Genomic DNA, 20,693 nt, shown 5'->3' with positions numbered 1-20,693 from the left:
CAGTCACACCTACCTCAGTTGTGTCTCAGTCACACCTACCTCAGCTGTGTCTCAGTCACACCTACCTCAGTTGTGTCTCAGTCACACCTACCTCAGTTGTGTCTCAGTCACACCTACCTCAGCTGTGTCTCAGTCACACCTACCTCAGTTGTGTCTCAGTCACACCTACCTCAGTTGTGTCTCAGTCACACCTACCTCAGTTGTGTCTCAGTCACACCTACCTCAGCTGTGTCTCAGTCACACCTACCTCAGCTGTGTCTCAGTCACACCTACCTCAGCTGTGTCTCAGTCACACCTACCTCAGCTGTGTCTCAGTCACACCTACCTCAGTTGTGTCTCAGTCACACCTACCTCAGCTGTGTCTCAGTCACACCTACCTCAGTTGTGTCTCAGTCACACCTACCTCAGTTGTGTCTCAGTCACACCTACCTCAGCTGTGTCTCAGTCACACCTACCTCAGTTGTGTCTCAGTCACACCTACCTCAGCTGTGTCTCAGTCACACCTACCTCAGTTGTGTCTCAGTCACACCTACCTCAGTTGTGTCTCAGTCACACCTACCTCAGTTGTGTCTCAGTCACACCTACCTCAGTTGTGTCTCAGTCACACCTACCTCAGTTGTGTCTCAGTCACACCTACCTCAGTTGTGTCTCAGTCACACCTACCTCAGTTGTGTCTCAGTCACACCTACCTCAGCTGTGTCTCAGTCACACCTACCTCAGTTGTGTCTCAGTCACACCTACCTCAGTTGTGTCTCAGTCACACCTACCTCAGTTGTGTCTCAGTCACACCTACCTCAGTTGTGTCTCAGTCACACCTACCTCAGTTGTGTCTCAGTCACACCTACCTCAGTTGTGTCTCAGTCACACCTGCCTCAGTTGTGTCTCAGTCACACCTACCTCAGTTGTGTCTCAGTCACACCCACCTCAGCTGTGTCTCAGTCACACCTACCTCAGCTGTGTCTCAGTCACACCTACCTCAGCTGTGTCTCAGTCACACCTACCTCAGCTGTGTCTCAGTCACACCTACCTCAGATGTGTCTCAGTCACACCTACCTCAGCTGTGTCTCAGTCACACCTACCTCAGTTGTGTCTCAGTCACACCTACCTCAGCTGTGTCTCAGTCACACCTACCTCAGTTGTGTCTCAGTCACACCTACCTCAGCTGTATCTCAGTCACACCTACCTCAGTTGTGTCTCAGTCACACCTACCTCAGTTGTGTCTCAGTCACACCTACCTCAGCTGTGTCTCAGTCACACCTACCTCAGCTGTGTCTCAGTCACACCTACCTCAGCTGTGTCTCAGTCACACCTACCTCAGCTGTGTCTCAGTCACACCTACCTCAGCTGTGTCTCAGTCACACCTACCTCAGCTGTGTCTCAGTCACACCTACCTCAGCTGTGTCTCAGTCACACCTACCTCAGCTGTGTCTCAGTCACACCTACCTCAGCTGTGTCTCAGTCACACCTACCTCAGCTGTGTCTCAGTCACACCTACCTCAGCTGTGTCTCAGTCACACCTACCTCAGCTGTGTCTCAGTCACACCTACCTCAGCTGTGTCTCAGTCACACCTACCTCAGCTGTGTCTCAGTCACACTTACCTCAGTTGTGTCTCAGTCACACCTACCTCAGTTGTGTCTCAGTCACACCTACCTCAGCTGTGTCTCAGTCACACCTACCTCAGCTGTGTCTCAGTCACACCTACCTCAGTTGTGTCTCAGTCACACCTACCTCAGTTGTGTCTCAGTCACACCTACCTCAGCTGTGTCTCAGTCACACCTACCTCAGCTGTGTCTCAGTCACACCTACCTCAGTTGTGTCTCAGTCACACCTACCTCAGCTGTGTCTCAGTCACATCTACCTCAGCTGTGTCTCAGTCACACCTACCTCAGTTGTGTCTCAGTCACACCTACCTCAGCTGTGTCTCAGTCACACCTACCTCAGTTGTGTCTCAGTCACACCTACCTCAGCTGTGTCTCAGTCACACCTACCTCAGCTGTGTCTCAGTCACACCTACCTCAGTTGTGTCTCAGTCACACCTACCTCAGCTGTGTCTCAGTCACACCTACCTCAGTTGTGTCTCAGTCACACCTACCTCAGCTGTGTCTCAGTCACACCTACCTCAGTTGTGTCTCAGTCACACCTACCTCAGTTGTGTCTCAGTCACACCTACCTCAGCTGTGTCTCAGTCACACCTACCTCAGTTGTGTCTCAGTCACACCTACCTCAGTTGTGTCTCAGTCACACCTACCTCAGTTGTGTCTCAGTCACACCTACCTCAGCTGTGTCTCAGTCACACCTACCTCAGTTGTGTCTCAGTCACACCTACCTCAGTTGTGTCTCAGTCACACCTACCTCAGTTGTGTCTCAGTCACACCTACCTCAGCTGTGTCTCAGTCACACCTACCTCAGTATTATTTAGGTAATGATATCAACTGAGTCATGAACCATGTTAACATGTGTTGGTAATGACAACTGAGTCATGAACCATGTTAACATGTGTTGGTAATGACAACTGAGTCATGAACCATGTTAACATGTGTTGGTAATGACAACTGGGTCATGAACCATGTTAACATGTGTTGGTAATGACAACTGAGTCATGAACCATGTTAACATGTGTTGGTAATGACAACTGAGTCATGAACCATGTTAACATGTGTTGGTAATGACAACTGAGTCATGAACCATGTTAACATGTGTTGGTAATGACAGCTGAGTCATGAACCATGTTAACATGTGTTGGTAATGACAGCTGAGTCATGAACCATGTTAACATGTGTTGGTAATGACAGCTGAGTCATGAACCATGTTAACATGTGTTGGTAATGACAACTGAGTCATGAACCATGTTAACATGTGTTGGTAATGACAACTGAGTCATGAACCATGTTAACATGTGTTGGTAATGACAGCTGAGTCATGAACCATGTTAACATGTGTTGGTAATGACAACTGAGTCATGAACCATGTTAACATGTGTTGGTAATGACAACTGAGTCATGAACCATGTTAACATGTGTTGGTAATGACAACTGAGTCATGAACCATGTTAACATGTGTTGGTAATGACAACTGAGTCATGAACCATGTTAACATGTGTTGGTAATGACAACTGAGTCATGAACCATGTTAACATGTGTTGGTAATGACAACTGAGTCATGAACCATGTTAACATGTGTTGGTAATGACAACTGAGTCATGAACCATGTTAACATGTGTTGGTAATGACAACTGAGTCATGAACCATGTTAACATGTGTTGGTAATGACAACTGAGTCATGAACCATGTTAACATGTGTTGGTAATGACAACTGAGTCATGAACCATGTTAACATGTGTTGGTAATGACAACTGAGTCATGAACCATGTTAACATGTGTTGGTAATGACAACTGAGTCATGAACCATGTTAACATGTGTTGGTAATGACAACTGAGTCTTGAACCATGTTAACATGTGTTGGTAATGACAACTGAGTCATGAACCATGTTAACATGTGTTGGTAATGACAACTGAGTCATGAACCATGTTAACATGTGTTGGTAATGACAACTGAGTCATGAACCATGTTAACATGTGTTGGTAATGACAACTGAGTCATGAACCATGTTAACATGTGTTGGTAATGACAACTGAGTCATGAACCATGTTAACATGTGTTGGTAATGACAACTGAGTCATGAACCATGTTAACATGTGTTGGTAATGACAACTGAGTCATGAACCATGTTAACATGTGTTGGTAATGACAACTGGGTCATGAACCATGTTAACATGTGTTGGTAATGACAACTGAGTCATGAACCATGTTAACATGTGTTGGTAATGACAACTGAGTCATGAACCATGTTAACATGTGTTGGTAATGACAACTGAGTCATGAACCATGTTAACATGTGTTGGTAATGACAACTGAGTCATGAACCATGTTAACATGTGTTGGTAATGACAACTGAGTCATGAACCATGTTAACATGTGTTGGTAATGACAACTGAGTCATGAACCATGTTAACATGTGTTGGTAATGACAACTGAGTCATGAACCATGTTAACATGTGTTGGTAATGACAACTGAGTCATGAACCATGTTAACATGTGTTGGTAATGACAACTGAGTCATGAACCATGTTAACATGTGTTGGTAATGACAGCTGAGTCATGAACCATGTTAACATGTGTTGGTAATGACAGCTGAGTCATGAACCATGTTAACATGTGTTGGTAATGACAACTGAGTCATGAACCATGTTAACATGTGTTGGTAATGACAACTGAGTCATGAACCATGTTAACATGTGTTGGTAATGACAACTGAGTCATGAACCATGTTAACATGTGTTGGTAATGACAACTGAGTCATGAACCATGTTAACATGTGTTGGTAATGACAACTGAGTCATGAACCATGTTAACATGTGTTGGTAATGACAACTGAGTCATGAACCATGTTAACATGTGTTGGTAATGACAACTGAGTCATGAACCATGTTAACATGTGTTGGTAATGACAACTGAGTCATGAACCATGTTAACATGTGTTGGTAATGACAACTGAGTCATGAACCATGTTAACATGTGTTGGTAATGACAACTGAGTCATGAACCATGTTAACATGTGTTGGTAATGACAACTGAGTCATGAACCATGTTAACATGTGTTGGTAATGACAGCTGAGTCATGAACCATGTTAACATGTGTTGGTAATGACAGCTGAGTCATGAACCATGTTAACATGTGTTGGTAATGACAACTGAGTCATGAACCATGTTAACATGTGTTGGTAATGACATCAACAACTGAATCATGAGTACGCAAATAACCCGCACACAGAAGAGAGTTCATTAATGTTATCCTGATGTTTGTGATTCGTGTGAAAGAATAAGATTTATCAGATATTTGTTATTATAGTTTATGTAGATCAGAAGAGAACTTGTCATTGATTTAGAAGTGTCTCAGTCACGCCTACCTCAGTTGTGTCTCAGTCACACCTACCTCAGCTGTGTCTCAGTCACACCTACCTCAGTTGTGTCTCAGTCACACCTACCTCAGTTGTGTCTCAGTCACACCTACCTCAGTTGTGTCTCAGTCACACCTACCTCAGTTGTGTCTCAGTCACAAATACCTCAGCTGTGTCTCAGTCACACCTACCTCAGTTGTGTCTCAGTCACACCCACCTCAGTTGTGTCTCAGTCACACCTACCTCAGTTGTGTCTCAGTCACACCTACCTCAGCTGTGTCTCAGTCACACCTACCTCAGTTGTGTCTCAGTCACACCTACCTCAGTTGTGTCTCAGTCACACCTACCTCAGCTGTGTCTCAGTCACACCTACCTCAGTTGTGTCTCAGTCACACCTACCTCAGTTGTGTCTCAGTCACACCTACCTCAGTTGTGTCTCAGTCACACCTACCTCAGTTGTGTCTCAGTCACACCTACCTCAGCTGTGTCTCAGTCACACCTACCTCAGTTGTGTCTCAGTCACACCTACCTCAGCTGTGTCTCAGTCACACCTACCTCAGTTGTGTCTCAGTCACACCTACCTCAGTTGTGTCTCAGTCACACCTACCTCAGCTGTGTCTCAGTCACACCTACCTCAGTTGTGTCTCAGTCACACCTACCTCAGTTGTGTCTCAGTCACACCTACCTCAGTTGTGTCTCAGTCACACCTACCTCAGCTGTGTCTCAGTCACACCTACCTCAGCTGTGTCTCAGTCACACCTACCTCAGCTGTGTCTCAGTCACACCTACCTCAGCTGTGTCTCAGTCACACCTACCTCAGTTGTGTCTCAGTCACACCTACCTCAGCTGTGTCTCAGTCACACCTACCTCAGTTGTGTCTCAGTCACACCTACCTCAGTTGTGTCTCAGTCACACCTACCTCAGCTGTGTCTCAGTCACACCTACCTCAGTTGTGTCTCAGTCACACCTACCTCAGCTGTGTCTCAGTCACACCTACCTCAGTTGTGTCTCAGTCACACCTACCTCAGTTGTGTCTCAGTCACACCTACCTCAGTTGTGTCTCAGTCACACCTACCTCAGTTGTGTCTCAGTCACACCTACCTCAGTTGTGTCTCAGTCACACCTACCTCAGTTGTGTCTCAGTCACACCTACCTCAGTTGTGTCTCAGTCACACCTACCTCAGCTGTGTCTCAGTCACACCTACCTCAGTTGTGTCTCAGTCACACCTACCTCAGTTGTGTCTCAGTCACACCTACCTCAGTTGTGTCTCAGTCACACCTACCTCAGTTGTGTCTCAGTCACACCTACCTCAGTTGTGTCTCAGTCACACCTACCTCAGTTGTGTCTCAGTCACACCTGCCTCAGTTGTGTCTCAGTCACACCTACCTCAGTTGTGTCTCAGTCACACCTACCTCAGTTGTGTCTCAGTCACACCTACCTCAGTTGTGTCTCAGTCACACCTACCTCAGTTGTGTCTCAGTCACACCTACCTCAGTTGTGTCTCAGTCACACCTACCTCAGTTGTGTCTCAGTCACACCTACCTCAGTTGTGTCTCAGTCACACCTACCTCAGTTGTGTCTCAGTCACACCTACCTCAGTTGTGTCTCAGTCACACCTACCTCAGCTGTGTCTCAGTCACACCTACCTCAGTTGTGTCTCAGTCACACCTACCTCAGCTGTGTCTCAGTCACACCTACCTCAGTTGTGTCTCAGTCACACCTACCTCAGCTGTGTCTCAGTCACACCTACCTCAGTTGTGTCTCAGTCACACCTACCTCAGTTGTGTCTCAGTCACACCTACCTCAGCTGTGTCTCAGTCACACCTACCTCAGCTGTGTCTCAGTCACACCTACCTCAGCTGTGTCTCAGTCACACCTACCTCAGCTGTGTCTCAGTCACACCTACCTCAGCTGTGTCTCAGTCACACCTACCTCAGCTGTGTCTCAGTCACACCTACCTCAGTTGTGTCTCAGTCACACCTACCTCAGCTGTGTCTCAGTCACACCTACCTCAGTTGTGTCTCAGTCACACCTACCTCAGCTGTGTCTCAGTCACACCTACCTCAGTTGTGTCTCAGTCACACCTACCTCAGCTGTGTCTCAGTCACACCTACCTCAGCTGTGTCTCAGTCACACCTACCTCAGCTGTGTCTCAGTCACACCTACCTCAGCTGTGTCTCAGTCACACCTACCTCAGCTGTGTCTCAGTCACACCTACCTCAGCTGTGTCTCAGTCACACCTACCTCAGCTGTGTCTCAGTCACACCTACCTCAGCTGTGTCTCAGTCACACCTACCTCAGCTGTGTCTCAGTCACACCTACCTCAGCTGTGTCTCAGTCACACCTACCTCAGCTGTGTCTCAGTCACACCTACCTCAGCTGTGTCTCAGTCACACCTACCTCAGCTGTGTCTCAGTCACACCTACCTCAGCTGTGTCTCAGTCACACCTACCTCAGCTGTGTCTCAGTCACACTTACCTCAGTTGTGTCTCAGTCACACCTACCTCAGTTGTGTCTCAGTCACACCTACCTCAGCTGTGTCTCAGTCACACCTACCTCAGCTGTGTCTCAGTCACACCTACCTCAGTTGTGTCTCAGTCACACCTACCTCAGTTGTGTCTCAGTCACACCTACCTCAGCTGTGTCTCAGTCACACCTACCTCAGCTGTGTCTCAGTCACACCTACCTCAGTTGTGTCTCAGTCACACCTACCTCAGCTGTGTCTCAGTCACATCTACCTCAGCTGTGTCTCAGTCACACCTACCTCAGTTGTGTCTCAGTCACACCTACCTCAGCTGTGTCTCAGTCACACCTACCTCAGTTGTGTCTCAGTCACACCTACCTCAGCTGTGTCTCAGTCACACCTACCTCAGCTGTGTCTCAGTCACACCTACCTCAGTTGTGTCTCAGTCACACCTACCTCAGCTGTGTCTCAGTCACACCTACCTCAGTTGTGTCTCAGTCACACCTACCTCAGCTGTGTCTCAGTCACACCTACCTCAGTTGTGTCTCAGTCACACCTACCTCAGTTGTGTCTCAGTCACACCTACCTCAGCTGTGTCTCAGTCACACCTACCTCAGTTGTGTCTCAGTCACACCTACCTCAGTTGTGTCTCAGTCACACCTACCTCAGTTGTGTCTCAGTCACACCTACCTCAGCTGTGTCTCAGTCACACCTACCTCAGTTGTGTCTCAGTCACACCTACCTCAGTTGTGTCTCAGTCACACCTACCTCAGTTGTGTCTCAGTCACACCTACCTCAGCTGTGTCTCAGTCACACCTACCTCAGTATTATTTAGGTAATGATATCAACTGAGTCATGAACCATGTTAACATGTGTTGGTAATGACAACTGAGTCATGAACCATGTTAACATGTGTTGGTAATGACAACTGAGTCATGAACCATGTTAACATGTGTTGGTAATGACAACTGGGTCATGAACCATGTTAACATGTGTTGGTAATGACAACTGAGTCATGAACCATGTTAACATGTGTTGGTAATGACAACTGAGTCATGAACCATGTTAACATGTGTTGGTAATGACAACTGAGTCATGAACCATGTTAACATGTGTTGGTAATGACAGCTGAGTCATGAACCATGTTAACATGTGTTGGTAATGACAGCTGAGTCATGAACCATGTTAACATGTGTTGGTAATGACAGCTGAGTCATGAACCATGTTAACATGTGTTGGTAATGACAACTGAGTCATGAACCATGTTAACATGTGTTGGTAATGACAACTGAGTCATGAACCATGTTAACATGTGTTGGTAATGACAGCTGAGTCATGAACCATGTTAACATGTGTTGGTAATGACAACTGAGTCATGAACCATGTTAACATGTGTTGGTAATGACAACTGAGTCATGAACCATGTTAACATGTGTTGGTAATGACAACTGAGTCATGAACCATGTTAACATGTGTTGGTAATGACAACTGAGTCATGAACCATGTTAACATGTGTTGGTAATGACAACTGAGTCATGAACCATGTTAACATGTGTTGGTAATGACAACTGAGTCATGAACCATGTTAACATGTGTTGGTAATGACAACTGAGTCATGAACCATGTTAACATGTGTTGGTAATGACAACTGAGTCATGAACCATGTTAACATGTGTTGGTAATGACAACTGAGTCATGAACCATGTTAACATGTGTTGGTAATGACAACTGAGTCATGAACCATGTTAACATGTGTTGGTAATGACAACTGAGTCATGAACCATGTTAACATGTGTTGGTAATGACAACTGAGTCATGAACCATGTTAACATGTGTTGGTAATGACAACTGAGTCTTGAACCATGTTAACATGTGTTGGTAATGACAACTGAGTCATGAACCATGTTAACATGTGTTGGTAATGACAACTGAGTCATGAACCATGTTAACATGTGTTGGTAATGACAACTGAGTCATGAACCATGTTAACATGTGTTGGTAATGACAACTGAGTCATGAACCATGTTAACATGTGTTGGTAATGACAACTGAGTCATGAACCATGTTAACATGTGTTGGTAATGACAACTGAGTCATGAACCATGTTAACATGTGTTGGTAATGACAACTGAGTCATGAACCATGTTAACATGTGTTGGTAATGACAACTGAGTCATGAACCATGTTAACATGTGTTGGTAATGACAACTGAGTCATGAACCATGTTAACATGTGTTGGTAATGACAACTGAGTCATGAACCATGTTAACATGTGTTGGTAATGACAACTGAGTCATGAACCATGTTAACATGTGTTGGTAATGACAACTGAGTCATGAACCATGTTAACATGTGTTGGTAATGACAACTGAGTCATGAACCATGTTAACATGTGTTGGTAATGACAACTGAGTCATGAACCATGTTAACATGTGTTGGTAATGACAACTGAGTCATGAACCATGTTAACATGTGTTGGTAATGACAACTGAGTCATGAACCATGTTAACATGTGTTGGTAATGACAACTGAGTCACAACTGAGTCATGAACCATGTTAACATGTGTTGGTAATGACAACTGAGTCATGAACCATGTTAACATGTGTTGGTAATGACAACTGAGTCATGAACCATGTTAACATGTGTTGGTAATGACAACTGAGTCATGAACCATGTTAACATGTGTTGGTAATGACAACTGAGTCATGAACCATGTTAACATGTGTTGGTAATGACAACTGAGTCATGAACCATGTTAACATGTGTTGGTAATGACAACTGAGTCATGAACCATGTTAACATGTGTTGGTAATGACAACTGAGTCATGAACCATGTTAACATGTGTTGGTAATGACAACTGAGTCACGAACCATGTTAACATGTGTTGGTAATGACAACTGAGTCATGAACCATGTTAACATGTGTTGGTAATGACAACTGAGTCACGAACCATGTTAACATGTGTTGGTAATGACAACTGAGTCATGAACCATGTTAACATGTGTTGGTAATGACAACTGAGTCACGAACCATGTTAACATGTGTTGGTAATGACAACTGAGTCATGAACCATGTTAACATGTGTTGGTAATGACAACTGAGTCATGAACCATGTTAACATGTGTTGGTAATGACATCAACAACTGAATCATGAGTACGCAAATAACCCGCACACAGAAGAGAGGAGCTTACGACGACGTTTCGGTCTGATTTCGACCATTTACAAAGTCACACAAACGAAAAGGAGAGAAGGAGGGAGTATATATAGGCCAGGAGACAGGGATGGGACAAAAGAGGTAGTAGTGGAGGTGGTAGGTAGTAGCAGTGGAGGTAGTAGGTAGTAGTGGTGGAGGCAGTAGGTAGTAGTGGTGGAGGTAGTAGGTAGTAGTGGTGGAGGTAGTAGGTAGTAGTGGTGGAGGCAGTAGGTAGTAGTGATGGAGGTAGTAGGTAGTAGTGGTGGAGGTAGTAGGTAGTAGTGGTGGAGGTAGTAGGTAGTAGTGGTGGAGGTAGTAGGTAGTAGTGGTGGAGGTAGTAGGTAGTAGTGGTGGAGGTAGTAGGTAGTAGTGGTGGAGGTAGTAGGTAGTAGTGGTGGAGGTGGTAGGTAGTAGTGGTGGAGGTGGTACGTAGTAGTGGTGGAGTCTGTCAAATACTAAGAAAGAGGAGCACTGCAAGGGAGCTAGGGGCCCACAAGGGAGCTAGGGGCCCACAAGGGAGCTAGGGGCCCACAAGGGAGCTAGGGGCCCACAAGGGAGCTAGGAGCCCACAAGGGAGCTAGGTGCCCACAAGGGAGCTAGGTGCCCACAAGGGAGTTAGGGGCCCACAGAGGGTAGGGACAAGAACACAGAGGTGGGAAAATAATGAAGGAAGAAATACCCAAGGTAGAAGAAGGACAACCCAAAGGAGAAAGAGGAAAGAGGAAAGGGGAAGAGGGAGAAGAAGAAAAAGAATCAGGTTAAAGTCACGGGTGTTCTGAAGTTTGGAGCATTTTATAATGTAGTGGGAGAGGAAGGCATCTACAGAGACGAAGCCAGGGCTAAGATTCATACAAGGAAAGTTGTGTATTAGGGACGATTCAATCAGAAGGCGACTGTAAAAGTTGGAAGTAGGGAAGACAGTTTTAGCAGAAGACCAGTCAGTAGGATGACTGTGATCTCTGACGTGACAGAAAAAAAGCATTGTTAGTGTCGGCAATCCAAACACTACTTTTGTCCTCCCTAAGTCTGCCAGAAAGAGATTGGCCAGTTTCTCCAAAGTATTGAAGAGGACAGGAGGAACAAGAAATAGAGTAGATGCCTGGAGCATCTATAGAGGGAGGAGAAACATGAACTAGATTAGTGCGAAGAGTGTTAGTCTGGCGGAAAGTAAGTTTGATATCTAAGGAACTGAGAGAATTGTTGGGATTAGAAAGACCGGAAATGTAGGGAAGGCAGAGGACAGGAGAGTTACCAGGAGTAGAGAGTTTGGGAGAGGAGAAAGTCCGTTTAGCACGTGAGAAGGCAGAGTCTATGAAATGGGAAGGGTAGCCAAGACGGGAAAAGGAATTATGAAGAGTGAAAAATTCTGATTCAAGGAACTGAGGATCACAAATGCGGAGAGCACGGAGAAAGAGGGAGATAAGAACACTTGTCTTGACAGAGGAAGCATGATCAGAAATGTAGTGAATGTACATGCCACTGTGTATAGGTTTGCGGTACACAGAAAAGGCAAAACCTGTATCTGAGCGGTGAACATGAACATCAAGGAAGGGAAGCAAAGAATTAGATTCCCATTCAGCTTTAAACTTAATGGAAGGGGCAAAGTTATTAAGAGCATCAAGAAATGGTTGGAAGAGACTCGAGTCATGAGGCCACAGAGCAAAGATGTCATCTACATAGCGGAGCCAGAGTGAAAGGCGCACATCAGTAGTAAGAAGAACAGTCTCGAAGAATTCCATGTAAAGATTAGCGAGAACAGGAGAAAAAGGAGGATCCATATCGACACCGAAGGATAAGATAAGATCAAGAAAGACATCAGTAGGTATAGGGAGATGAAGAAACCCTTCATTGGCCTTCTCTCTAAGAAAATCAAGGAGGGACATTGGTCGGGAGAGAGCGAACCCGTTCGATGAAGTCTTGAGAGTTACGAGGGTGGGCAGGAGAAAAAGTACCAAGGGAGTGAGGGTTTTGGTCAGCCAAGATGCAAGAGAATAAGAGACAGAACCTCTAAAGGATATGATAGGACGCGGAGGAATATCAGGTTTATGAGTTTTGGGAAGGCCATAGAAATAAGGAAGAGAGGAACAGATGACACGAAAACATAGAACAAGGTCAAAGTCAGGAGGACAGAGGTCGGAGAGAGTTCTTAGTTTCTTGTTGAAAGTTCTCTTGATGCTATCGAGAGGGTTGGAAACGAGAGGAGTGTAGGTACGTGAGTCAGCTTTACGGAGGTAATCCTCGCGATCAAGGATAACTACCGAATTACCTTTGTCAGAAGAGAGGATGGCAGTGTTAGTGTTAGATTTAAGAGAAGAAAGAGCAAGTTGATAGCGGCGAGGAAGGTGGTGATTCTTAGAAAACAGACTAACAAGAGCAGGAAGGAGAGCGCCATGAAAAGTGGACAAGTCAGGAAGATTACGAGAGAGACACTGACGAAAAGAATCAAAAGAGCCAATCAGGTCAATACCAGTGCGAGGGGCAGGTGAAGAGGCAAAGACCAAAACCAAGAAGTTCTAGCTCGTGTTGAGAGAGTGAGACAGAAAACAGGTTAGTAACACAGTCGGTAAGGGAGAATTTAGACCAAGGGCTAGCTGAGATGAGACGTCGAAGTTTATTCTGTAGTTTAGAAGAATGAATTTGTGAATTTAGGTGAGCAATGTCAAAAGCAATGGTAGAGAGAAGGTTACAGAAATCTTGAGGTAGAGCAGCAAACAGATCACGTTGACGTTGACGGAGAGTAAAGAAGGCATCTTCCCCTTTCCTCTTTCTCCTTTGGGTTTTCTTTCTTCTGCTTAGGTATTTGTTCCTTCATTATTTTCCCCCCTCTGTGTTCTTGTTCTTACCCTCTGTGGGCACCTAGTTCCCTTGTGGGCCTCTAGCTCCCTTGTGGGCCCCTAGCTCACTTGTAGTGCTCCTCTTTCTTAGTATTTGACTAACTCCACCACTACCATTACTACCTCCACCACTACTACCTTGTACCTCCACTACTACTACTACTACTACTACTACCACCTCCTGGCCTATATATACTCCCTCCTCTCCTTTTCGTCCTGGTCTGTCGTGCTCTGTCCGATCACACAGTTGCTCTACACTCAAGAAGCCTCTCTTCTACCCCGCCGGGGTGGGGAATTTATATTCTACAAACGTCACATCCTTTTCACAATGCTGTCGCATGGTGTGAAAATCAAGCCGGTGAATGGTGCAATAAATGACTCCTCGAAGTTAGCTTTAGCTACCGTCGTTAAGACCCGCCTGCAGGTCAAATTTACGGCAATCCACTCTCTGAAGGACTCCTTCATTGTCGTCTGCACAGACGACACGGAAGCATCAAAACTAATGGACGACTCTTCAATCAGGACCCTACAAACACAACAATTCACTATATCCCCGTCTCCATTCTTGAAGTTGAAACGTTCGGTCTTTGTTAAAAGACTGGACAATATCGTCACCTCTCTCTCTACTGAAGCACTGAAGACATCTATTGAGGAACAAAACACCTGGGCCTCGGTAGTCAGCATCTCCAAGATCCCCAACGCCTCTTCTATGCTAAAGATTACATTCTCAGACGTCTCCATGGCTGCCCAAGCTCTCTCTGATGGTCTGGCCATCTCATATTACCACATTCACCCAAGTCATATAGAACAAGAACGTTTCACATACATCTCCCACTGCTGGACCTGCTACTCCTATAATCACACCACCAAGGACTGCCCCATCAAGGATAAGTTTTGTTCAAAATGTGGGAATGATGGACACGATTTCAGATCCTGCAACATTACTACAGCACCAACATGTCTTAACTGCAAGGGTAATCATCATACCCTTACAGCTAAGTGCCCACTCAGGACACACTCACCGACATACGCTGCAATAACTAAACCACAAACCGACACCACCAAGACTCTACACGCCAATCTACAGGCACCATCGCCCAGCAACTCCCTCTCTCCACTTCCCGACGGTGCTTCCTCCAAGGTGCTGTACTGCATGGTGCATGCACACCTTGCAAACGCAGCAAACCCCGGCACTTTCAACACCACTATTAACGAACTATTCCGTCTGAACAACATGCCTGCCTTCAATTTTCCCGACGCCACACCTTCAGCCGACATCCTCAAGATCCTTCCCAACGCCCTGAACTCTACTGCACCTGCAGACCTGTCTCCTGCCCATTTGCTACTGTAACTTCTATAACCACTTCCACCGCCGACAACGATGATCATCCCAAACCATACCCCCGGCCGGGATTGAACCCGCGGTCATAGAGTCTCAAAACTCCAGCCCGTCGCGTTAGCCACTAGACCAGCTAGCCACAATAAGATTCATCCAACTAGGTATATTTCTACACCATAGGAAAGTTAGCACAGGCACCTCTGTGACCACAAATGCAAGTTTTTACAGACGAATCTCCAGCTAGCGTGGCCGTGACGAACTCTAGCTCAAGTCCCTTCACTGCCGTCAACATGACTTAAGAAATCGTAATGACACCATTGCAAATAAACCATACCCCGGGCTGGGATTGAACCCGCGGTCATAGAGTCTCAAAACTCCAGCCCGTCGTGTCATTACGATTTCTTAAGTCATGTTGACGGCAGTGAAGGGACTTGAGCTAGAGTTCGTCACGGCCACGCTAGCTGGAGATTCGTCTGTAAAAACTTGCATTTGTGGTCACAGAGGTGCCTGTGCTAACTTTCCTATGGTGTAGAAATATACCTAGTTGGATGAATCTTATTGTGGCTAGCTGGTCTAGTGGCTAACGCGACGGGCTGGAGTTTTGAGACTCTATGACCGCGGGTTCAATCCCGGCCGGGTGTATGGTTTATTTGCAATCGTGTCATTACGATTTCTTAAGTCACGATGATCATGCTGCCTCAACCACCGTCTCCCACCTCTCCCAGCCTGCTGTTACACAACCATTACACTTCTCCACTGCTCCTGTCGACCCTCAGTCACCTGAGGGTCGACAATGAATCCACTCCAGAAGAGGAAGACACCGACGACTCCAGTAAACCCTCATGGGAAAACCTTACCTTCTACACTTCTCCTTCAAATACTGACACCATGACCTGTACTGAACTCTACAAAAGCCTCGGTGCTGGAACAGTCAAGTATGCCTGTGAATCACCGCTTCACTTCACACTCACCCAAGTTCTTGAGTTCATCAAGCCTCTACGTTTCACCTTCAGTAACAAGGCTAAATTATACCACCTATCTAGGAGCAGCTTCAAAAAGTTCGAAAATGGCTCCATTGCTAACCTGCCTCCTCAGTTACTCCTATAACTCCCATATGTGTTCTACTCTCTGATGTGACCTAGCCTGCTGCCAGCTACTCAAGATTCAAGACTTCAACGACCACAAGTTCGATGCAACAGTCCCTGCTATTCCTGTTCTCAAGTCTGCCCCACGATCGCCTTAGTTGCTGGGTTAAGCCCTGGCTCTATTTCTACGACTAAGGACACTCCTCTCCAGAGCTATTCTTCGTCTGTCCCGTCTTCCCCGCTCATCCCATTGGGATCTTACCTGAACTTGTTTGCTTTGCTTTGCTTCCTTTTCGTTAGTGTGACTTTGTAAATGGTCCAAGTCGGACCGAAACGTCGTCCTAAGCTCCTCTCTTCTATGTGCGGGTTATTTGTGTATTGTTCCAGTCACGGTATTGTGCCTCTTTATGTTGTTTATGAGTCATGAACCATATAAACATGTGCTTGGAAAACACTGTGGAAAGTGTGAATTCATTATCAAATATTAAGTATTTTGTTAGTGTGATTGATCCATTTTTACTACCAACAGGACAATCCGCCAGACTACGAGTCTCTTATTAAAGCTGAGACACCGCCACCATCCTTCGACGAGGTGCATTTCTACGAACACTACACCAATACCTCAACCACTACCACCATTCCCACCACCACCACTAACACAATCCCCAACACCACCACGCCAGTCACAACAAGCACTCCCTCTTATCAGCTACACTACACACCCGACACATTCGCTCCTCACCAGCCCGACCATACAGACAACACTACCCTAACAAGCCACAAATCTGAATACACGAACGAATTCTTCACTGCTACTTGCACTAGTCACACCTCTACCAGTCATAAACCCGGCCCCATCCAAGACCTCGCCCCTATCCACGTTCCGTGCGTGTAAATTAAGTTTAACAATTTAGTTTCATGGTTTATAACTGTATGGTTTTGTGATGAAGATATCATCACCTCTTCTGTGTACTGGAGAGGCAGTAGCTACTAAAACCACAGTGGAATCATTGACGACATCCTCATTGACCTGCTCAAGTCTTCCAGCCCAGATCGACAGATGTCATCACCTAGGTGTACGAAACCCAACCTGTGTGATAGATCATGCCAGGGAAACACAACCAACTAGCTGTTGTACTGCCTGCTGGGTAGCAACTTACTGTGCAGGTGTTCCCATTACGTAGCTATCATGTACAGCAGAGTAAGATAGCAGCACACTGCGGATGCATCAAATTTTATTTACGGACGCTTACATGAAACTTAAGAACAGTATATTGTGATAATAATTTGTTTAAATATACTTTCTGTCATAACAGAGAGTTAGTTATCTCAGTGTATGCATACTGATATTATCAGAGTGTATGTACACTGATATTATCTCAGTGTATGTACACTGATATTATCTCAGTGTATGTAATAAAGTGTACTTAGCAACACATAGACAGTTGGATCATATAAGACGCACGTTCGGTAGGCAGGACTTAAAATTGTGTCAACTTTAAACCTAACTTGCTGTAATGGAAGCTAGGAAAATAGTTATGGTAACTTTATTACATGTTGCAGTGTATACTGTTACATTTTGCTATGTCTATTGTTGTTACTGTGTCTATCACTGCTTGTTAATGTGTCTATTATTTCTTGTTACAGTGTCTATCATTATTTGCTACAGTGTCCAGCATTACGTTTTACAGTATCCACTGCTACATGTTACAGCGTCTACTGTAACACGTTAGTGTTTATCTGAAAGCAGTGACAATTTTTTTTTTTGATACTGTTAATGATTCTCAATACTGACTTGGTAGTGGATGCAGTGACAGACCAACCACATGCTGAGGCAGTGAGCACACTTTGCAGGAGCCGACCTTGAGAAGTGTGATCATAGTGTCATGTTGCATAATATGCGTGGCAAAAGGATGAGGGAAGAAGGTCTGCAATTGGAATTTCGGCCTTCCAACAAACAGAACGAAAAGAGTAATATACTCAACAGAGTTAAGTCCGAGGCTGCCACAGTGCAGCCTCGGACTGCACTGTGTCTGACATAGAGTGGGACATGATCTATAGCACCGCATCCTCCGTGGCTGATGGTACTAGACTTTGGAAGAGCGTGATATCAGTTGAGCACACTGTGAGGCGGATATAAGTAAGTCTCTCAGTGAGCCGCCAGGAATCAATATGATGTTTAATGAGGATAAATTTCAGATAATTCTTTATGCAAAAATGGAAGAAATAAAAACTTGAACAGAGTATGAAACTAATTCTAACCACTCATTAAAACAAAAAACTTAGTGCAGGGTTCTGGAGTGATAATGTCAGGGAATCTCACTTTCAAGGATCACAACAGTGTCATTATCACAACCGCGAGGAAAACGAGAGGATGGATACCAAGAGCCTTTAAAATAGATGTCAAGTCAGTGATGATCCTCTTCCAGTTACTTGCTGTCTGTAGGCTGGCATATTGCTCTACACAAGAGTTCCTCTGAAAGAGTACAAAGTTGCAGAGCTGGAGAATGTATAGAGAAACTTCACTGCTCGTGTAAGTCTAATTAAGCACTGAAAATAATTGAAATATTTGAAGTCCCTTGACTTGTACTCCTTGGCACAGAGGCGAGAAAGATACATCATAATCTATAACTGGAAAATACTAGAGAGATTGGCACCAAATCTGAGCACAAAAATCACTTCCTACGGTATCAAGAGGTTCGACACATGGTGCAAAATACCCCTTTACGAAATAAGTGTTAAGTCCCATACATAACTCCCGTACATAACTCTCATACATAACTCCCATACATAACTCCAATACATAACTTATACATAACTCCCATACATAACTCCAATACATAACTCCCATACATAACTCCCATACATAACTCTCATACATAACAGGATTACCAAAAGATCCTTAGGTGCGGTCAAGACCCCTGGGTGTCTTCAAGACCCCTGGGTGTTTTCAAGACCCCTGGGTGTCTTCAAGACCCCTGGGTGTCTTCAAGACCCCTGGGTGTTTTCAAGACCCCTGGGTGTTTTCAAGACCCATGGGTGTTTTCAAAACCCCTGGGTGTTTTCAAGACCCCTGGGTGCTTTCAAGACCCCTGGGTGCTTTCAAGACCCCTGGGTGCTTCCAAGACCCCTGGGTGTTTTCAAGACCCCTGGGTGTTTTCAAGACCCCTGGGTGTTTTCAAGACCCCTGGGTGTTTTCAAAAGAGAACCGGATAGGTTCCTAAAGTCAGTTCTTGATCAGCCCATATCACCACCTGCCCATGGTGTCACCCCCCTACACAAAGTGTCACCACCTACCCACGGTGTCACCCCCACCCAAGGTGTCACTGCCTATCCACGATTTCACCACCTACCCACGGTGTCACCCCCCACCCAAGGTGTCACTGCCTATCCACGATTTCACCACCTACCCACGGTGTCACCCACCCAAGGTGTCACTGCCTATCCACGGTTTCACCACCTACCCACGGTGTCACCACCTACCCTCGGTGTCACCACCTACCCACGGTGTCACCACCTACCCACAGTGTCACCACCTACCCAAGGTGTTGCCACCTACCCAGGTGTCACCACCTACCCACGGTGTCACCACCTACCCACAGTGTCACCCCCTACCCAAGGTGTTGCCACCTACCCACGGTGTCACCACCTACCCACGGTGTCACCACCTACCCACAGTGTCACCCCCTACCCAAGGTGTTGCCACCTACCCACGGTGTCACCACCTACCCTCGGTGTCACCACCTACCCACGGTATAACATACTAAAATAATGTATTTAATATCTTATCAGTAAGTAAATATCGAATCTTTCTCTATTATATTTACGTACCTTCATTATTCTAGCTCTCACAATGAACACAAAACAATGGCTTCGAAATGTAAGCAATAAATGGCTTTTCTTTTACAATATAAATTGTGAGAAATTACCTGCATGAGATTTACAAGGTATTACCTGAATTATTACAAATAATTTATTACATGTAAGTAATTTGGGTGAGGTAATTTGGACTTGGTCACAGTAGGTCACAGAACTGTCACTCCCTCGATGCCCATTCCTTCACCACTCTCACAAAAAGCTAGACCTAATATTAAATTAATAATTAACATTAACACAAAAAAGTTACTCTGGTAAATTAAAATTATGTGGACTGTAAAAAATTCAAAAGAACCGATCTCCAGTAAGGATCAATGGTAACACTAATACACAGACAAGGTAAGAATTTCCTAATTAACTTTTTACCTGTATATGGTGACAAAATATCATGTAAGTATTAAAAAGAGAAATTTTGATGTTAATACCATCTATGTCACAGGTGAGACACCCTATTGCCTACCTAACAAATAGAATCTTAACTGGCCAGTCAGTAATCTAGTTGCTAGGTAGCAATGACACACTTCCCTGGGTGAGCTGTGATGACTCCAAATTACTGACATTCTGTCACTACCGACCAGTGTTCACAGATTCAGTTTTCTTTATGGCCTCTCCCCTTGGGTAAAAAACAGGGAAGGAGACAGGGAGGAGACAAGACGAACAGCAGACAACCTTCCACCCACGTGTCACGATATTGCACGCAAAGAGTGTAATCTTTATTTGGAGCATGTTAACACACTCACATAGGCTGCCTCCCCAACCAGCGAACCAGATACTAAGGATCTAACGATCTAACGAGACCCCATCTTCAGATCAGTATCTAGGTTCAGTCAATCATATTGTGGATCTGGCCACCTACGTGTCACCACCTACCACGGCTACCTGACGTGGAAACCACTCACGTTTTCACCCTTGTCATTTCCATGCGAGAGCTGGTTGAA

At 45.3% G+C, this 20,693-nt stretch overlaps 1 protein-coding gene across 2 annotated transcripts in view; it reads left to right on the top strand.

Annotated features, from left to right (window-relative positions):
• Positions 1 to 20,693, top strand: part of LOC128687875 (uncharacterized) — a 125,401-nt gene that overhangs the window by 99,962 nt on the left and 4,746 nt on the right. The window contains exon 4 of one of the 2 annotated variants that reach the window (XM_070083753.1): positions 16,409 to 16,471. In XM_070083753.1, coding sequence (XP_069939854.1) covers positions 16,409 to 16,471 — 63 coding nt within the window. Of the gene's footprint in view, positions 1 to 16,408; positions 18,123 to 20,693 lie in introns of those variants that run through there. The other variant, XM_070083752.1, reaches the window with a different exon arrangement.

Source organism: Cherax quadricarinatus, chromosome 10 (assembly GCF_038502225.1).
Source record: "Cherax quadricarinatus isolate ZL_2023a chromosome 10, ASM3850222v1, whole genome shotgun sequence".
Lineage (NCBI taxonomy): Eukaryota > Metazoa > Arthropoda > Malacostraca > Decapoda > Parastacidae > Cherax > Cherax quadricarinatus.
This window is presented reverse-complemented; position numbering and strand designations above follow the sequence as displayed.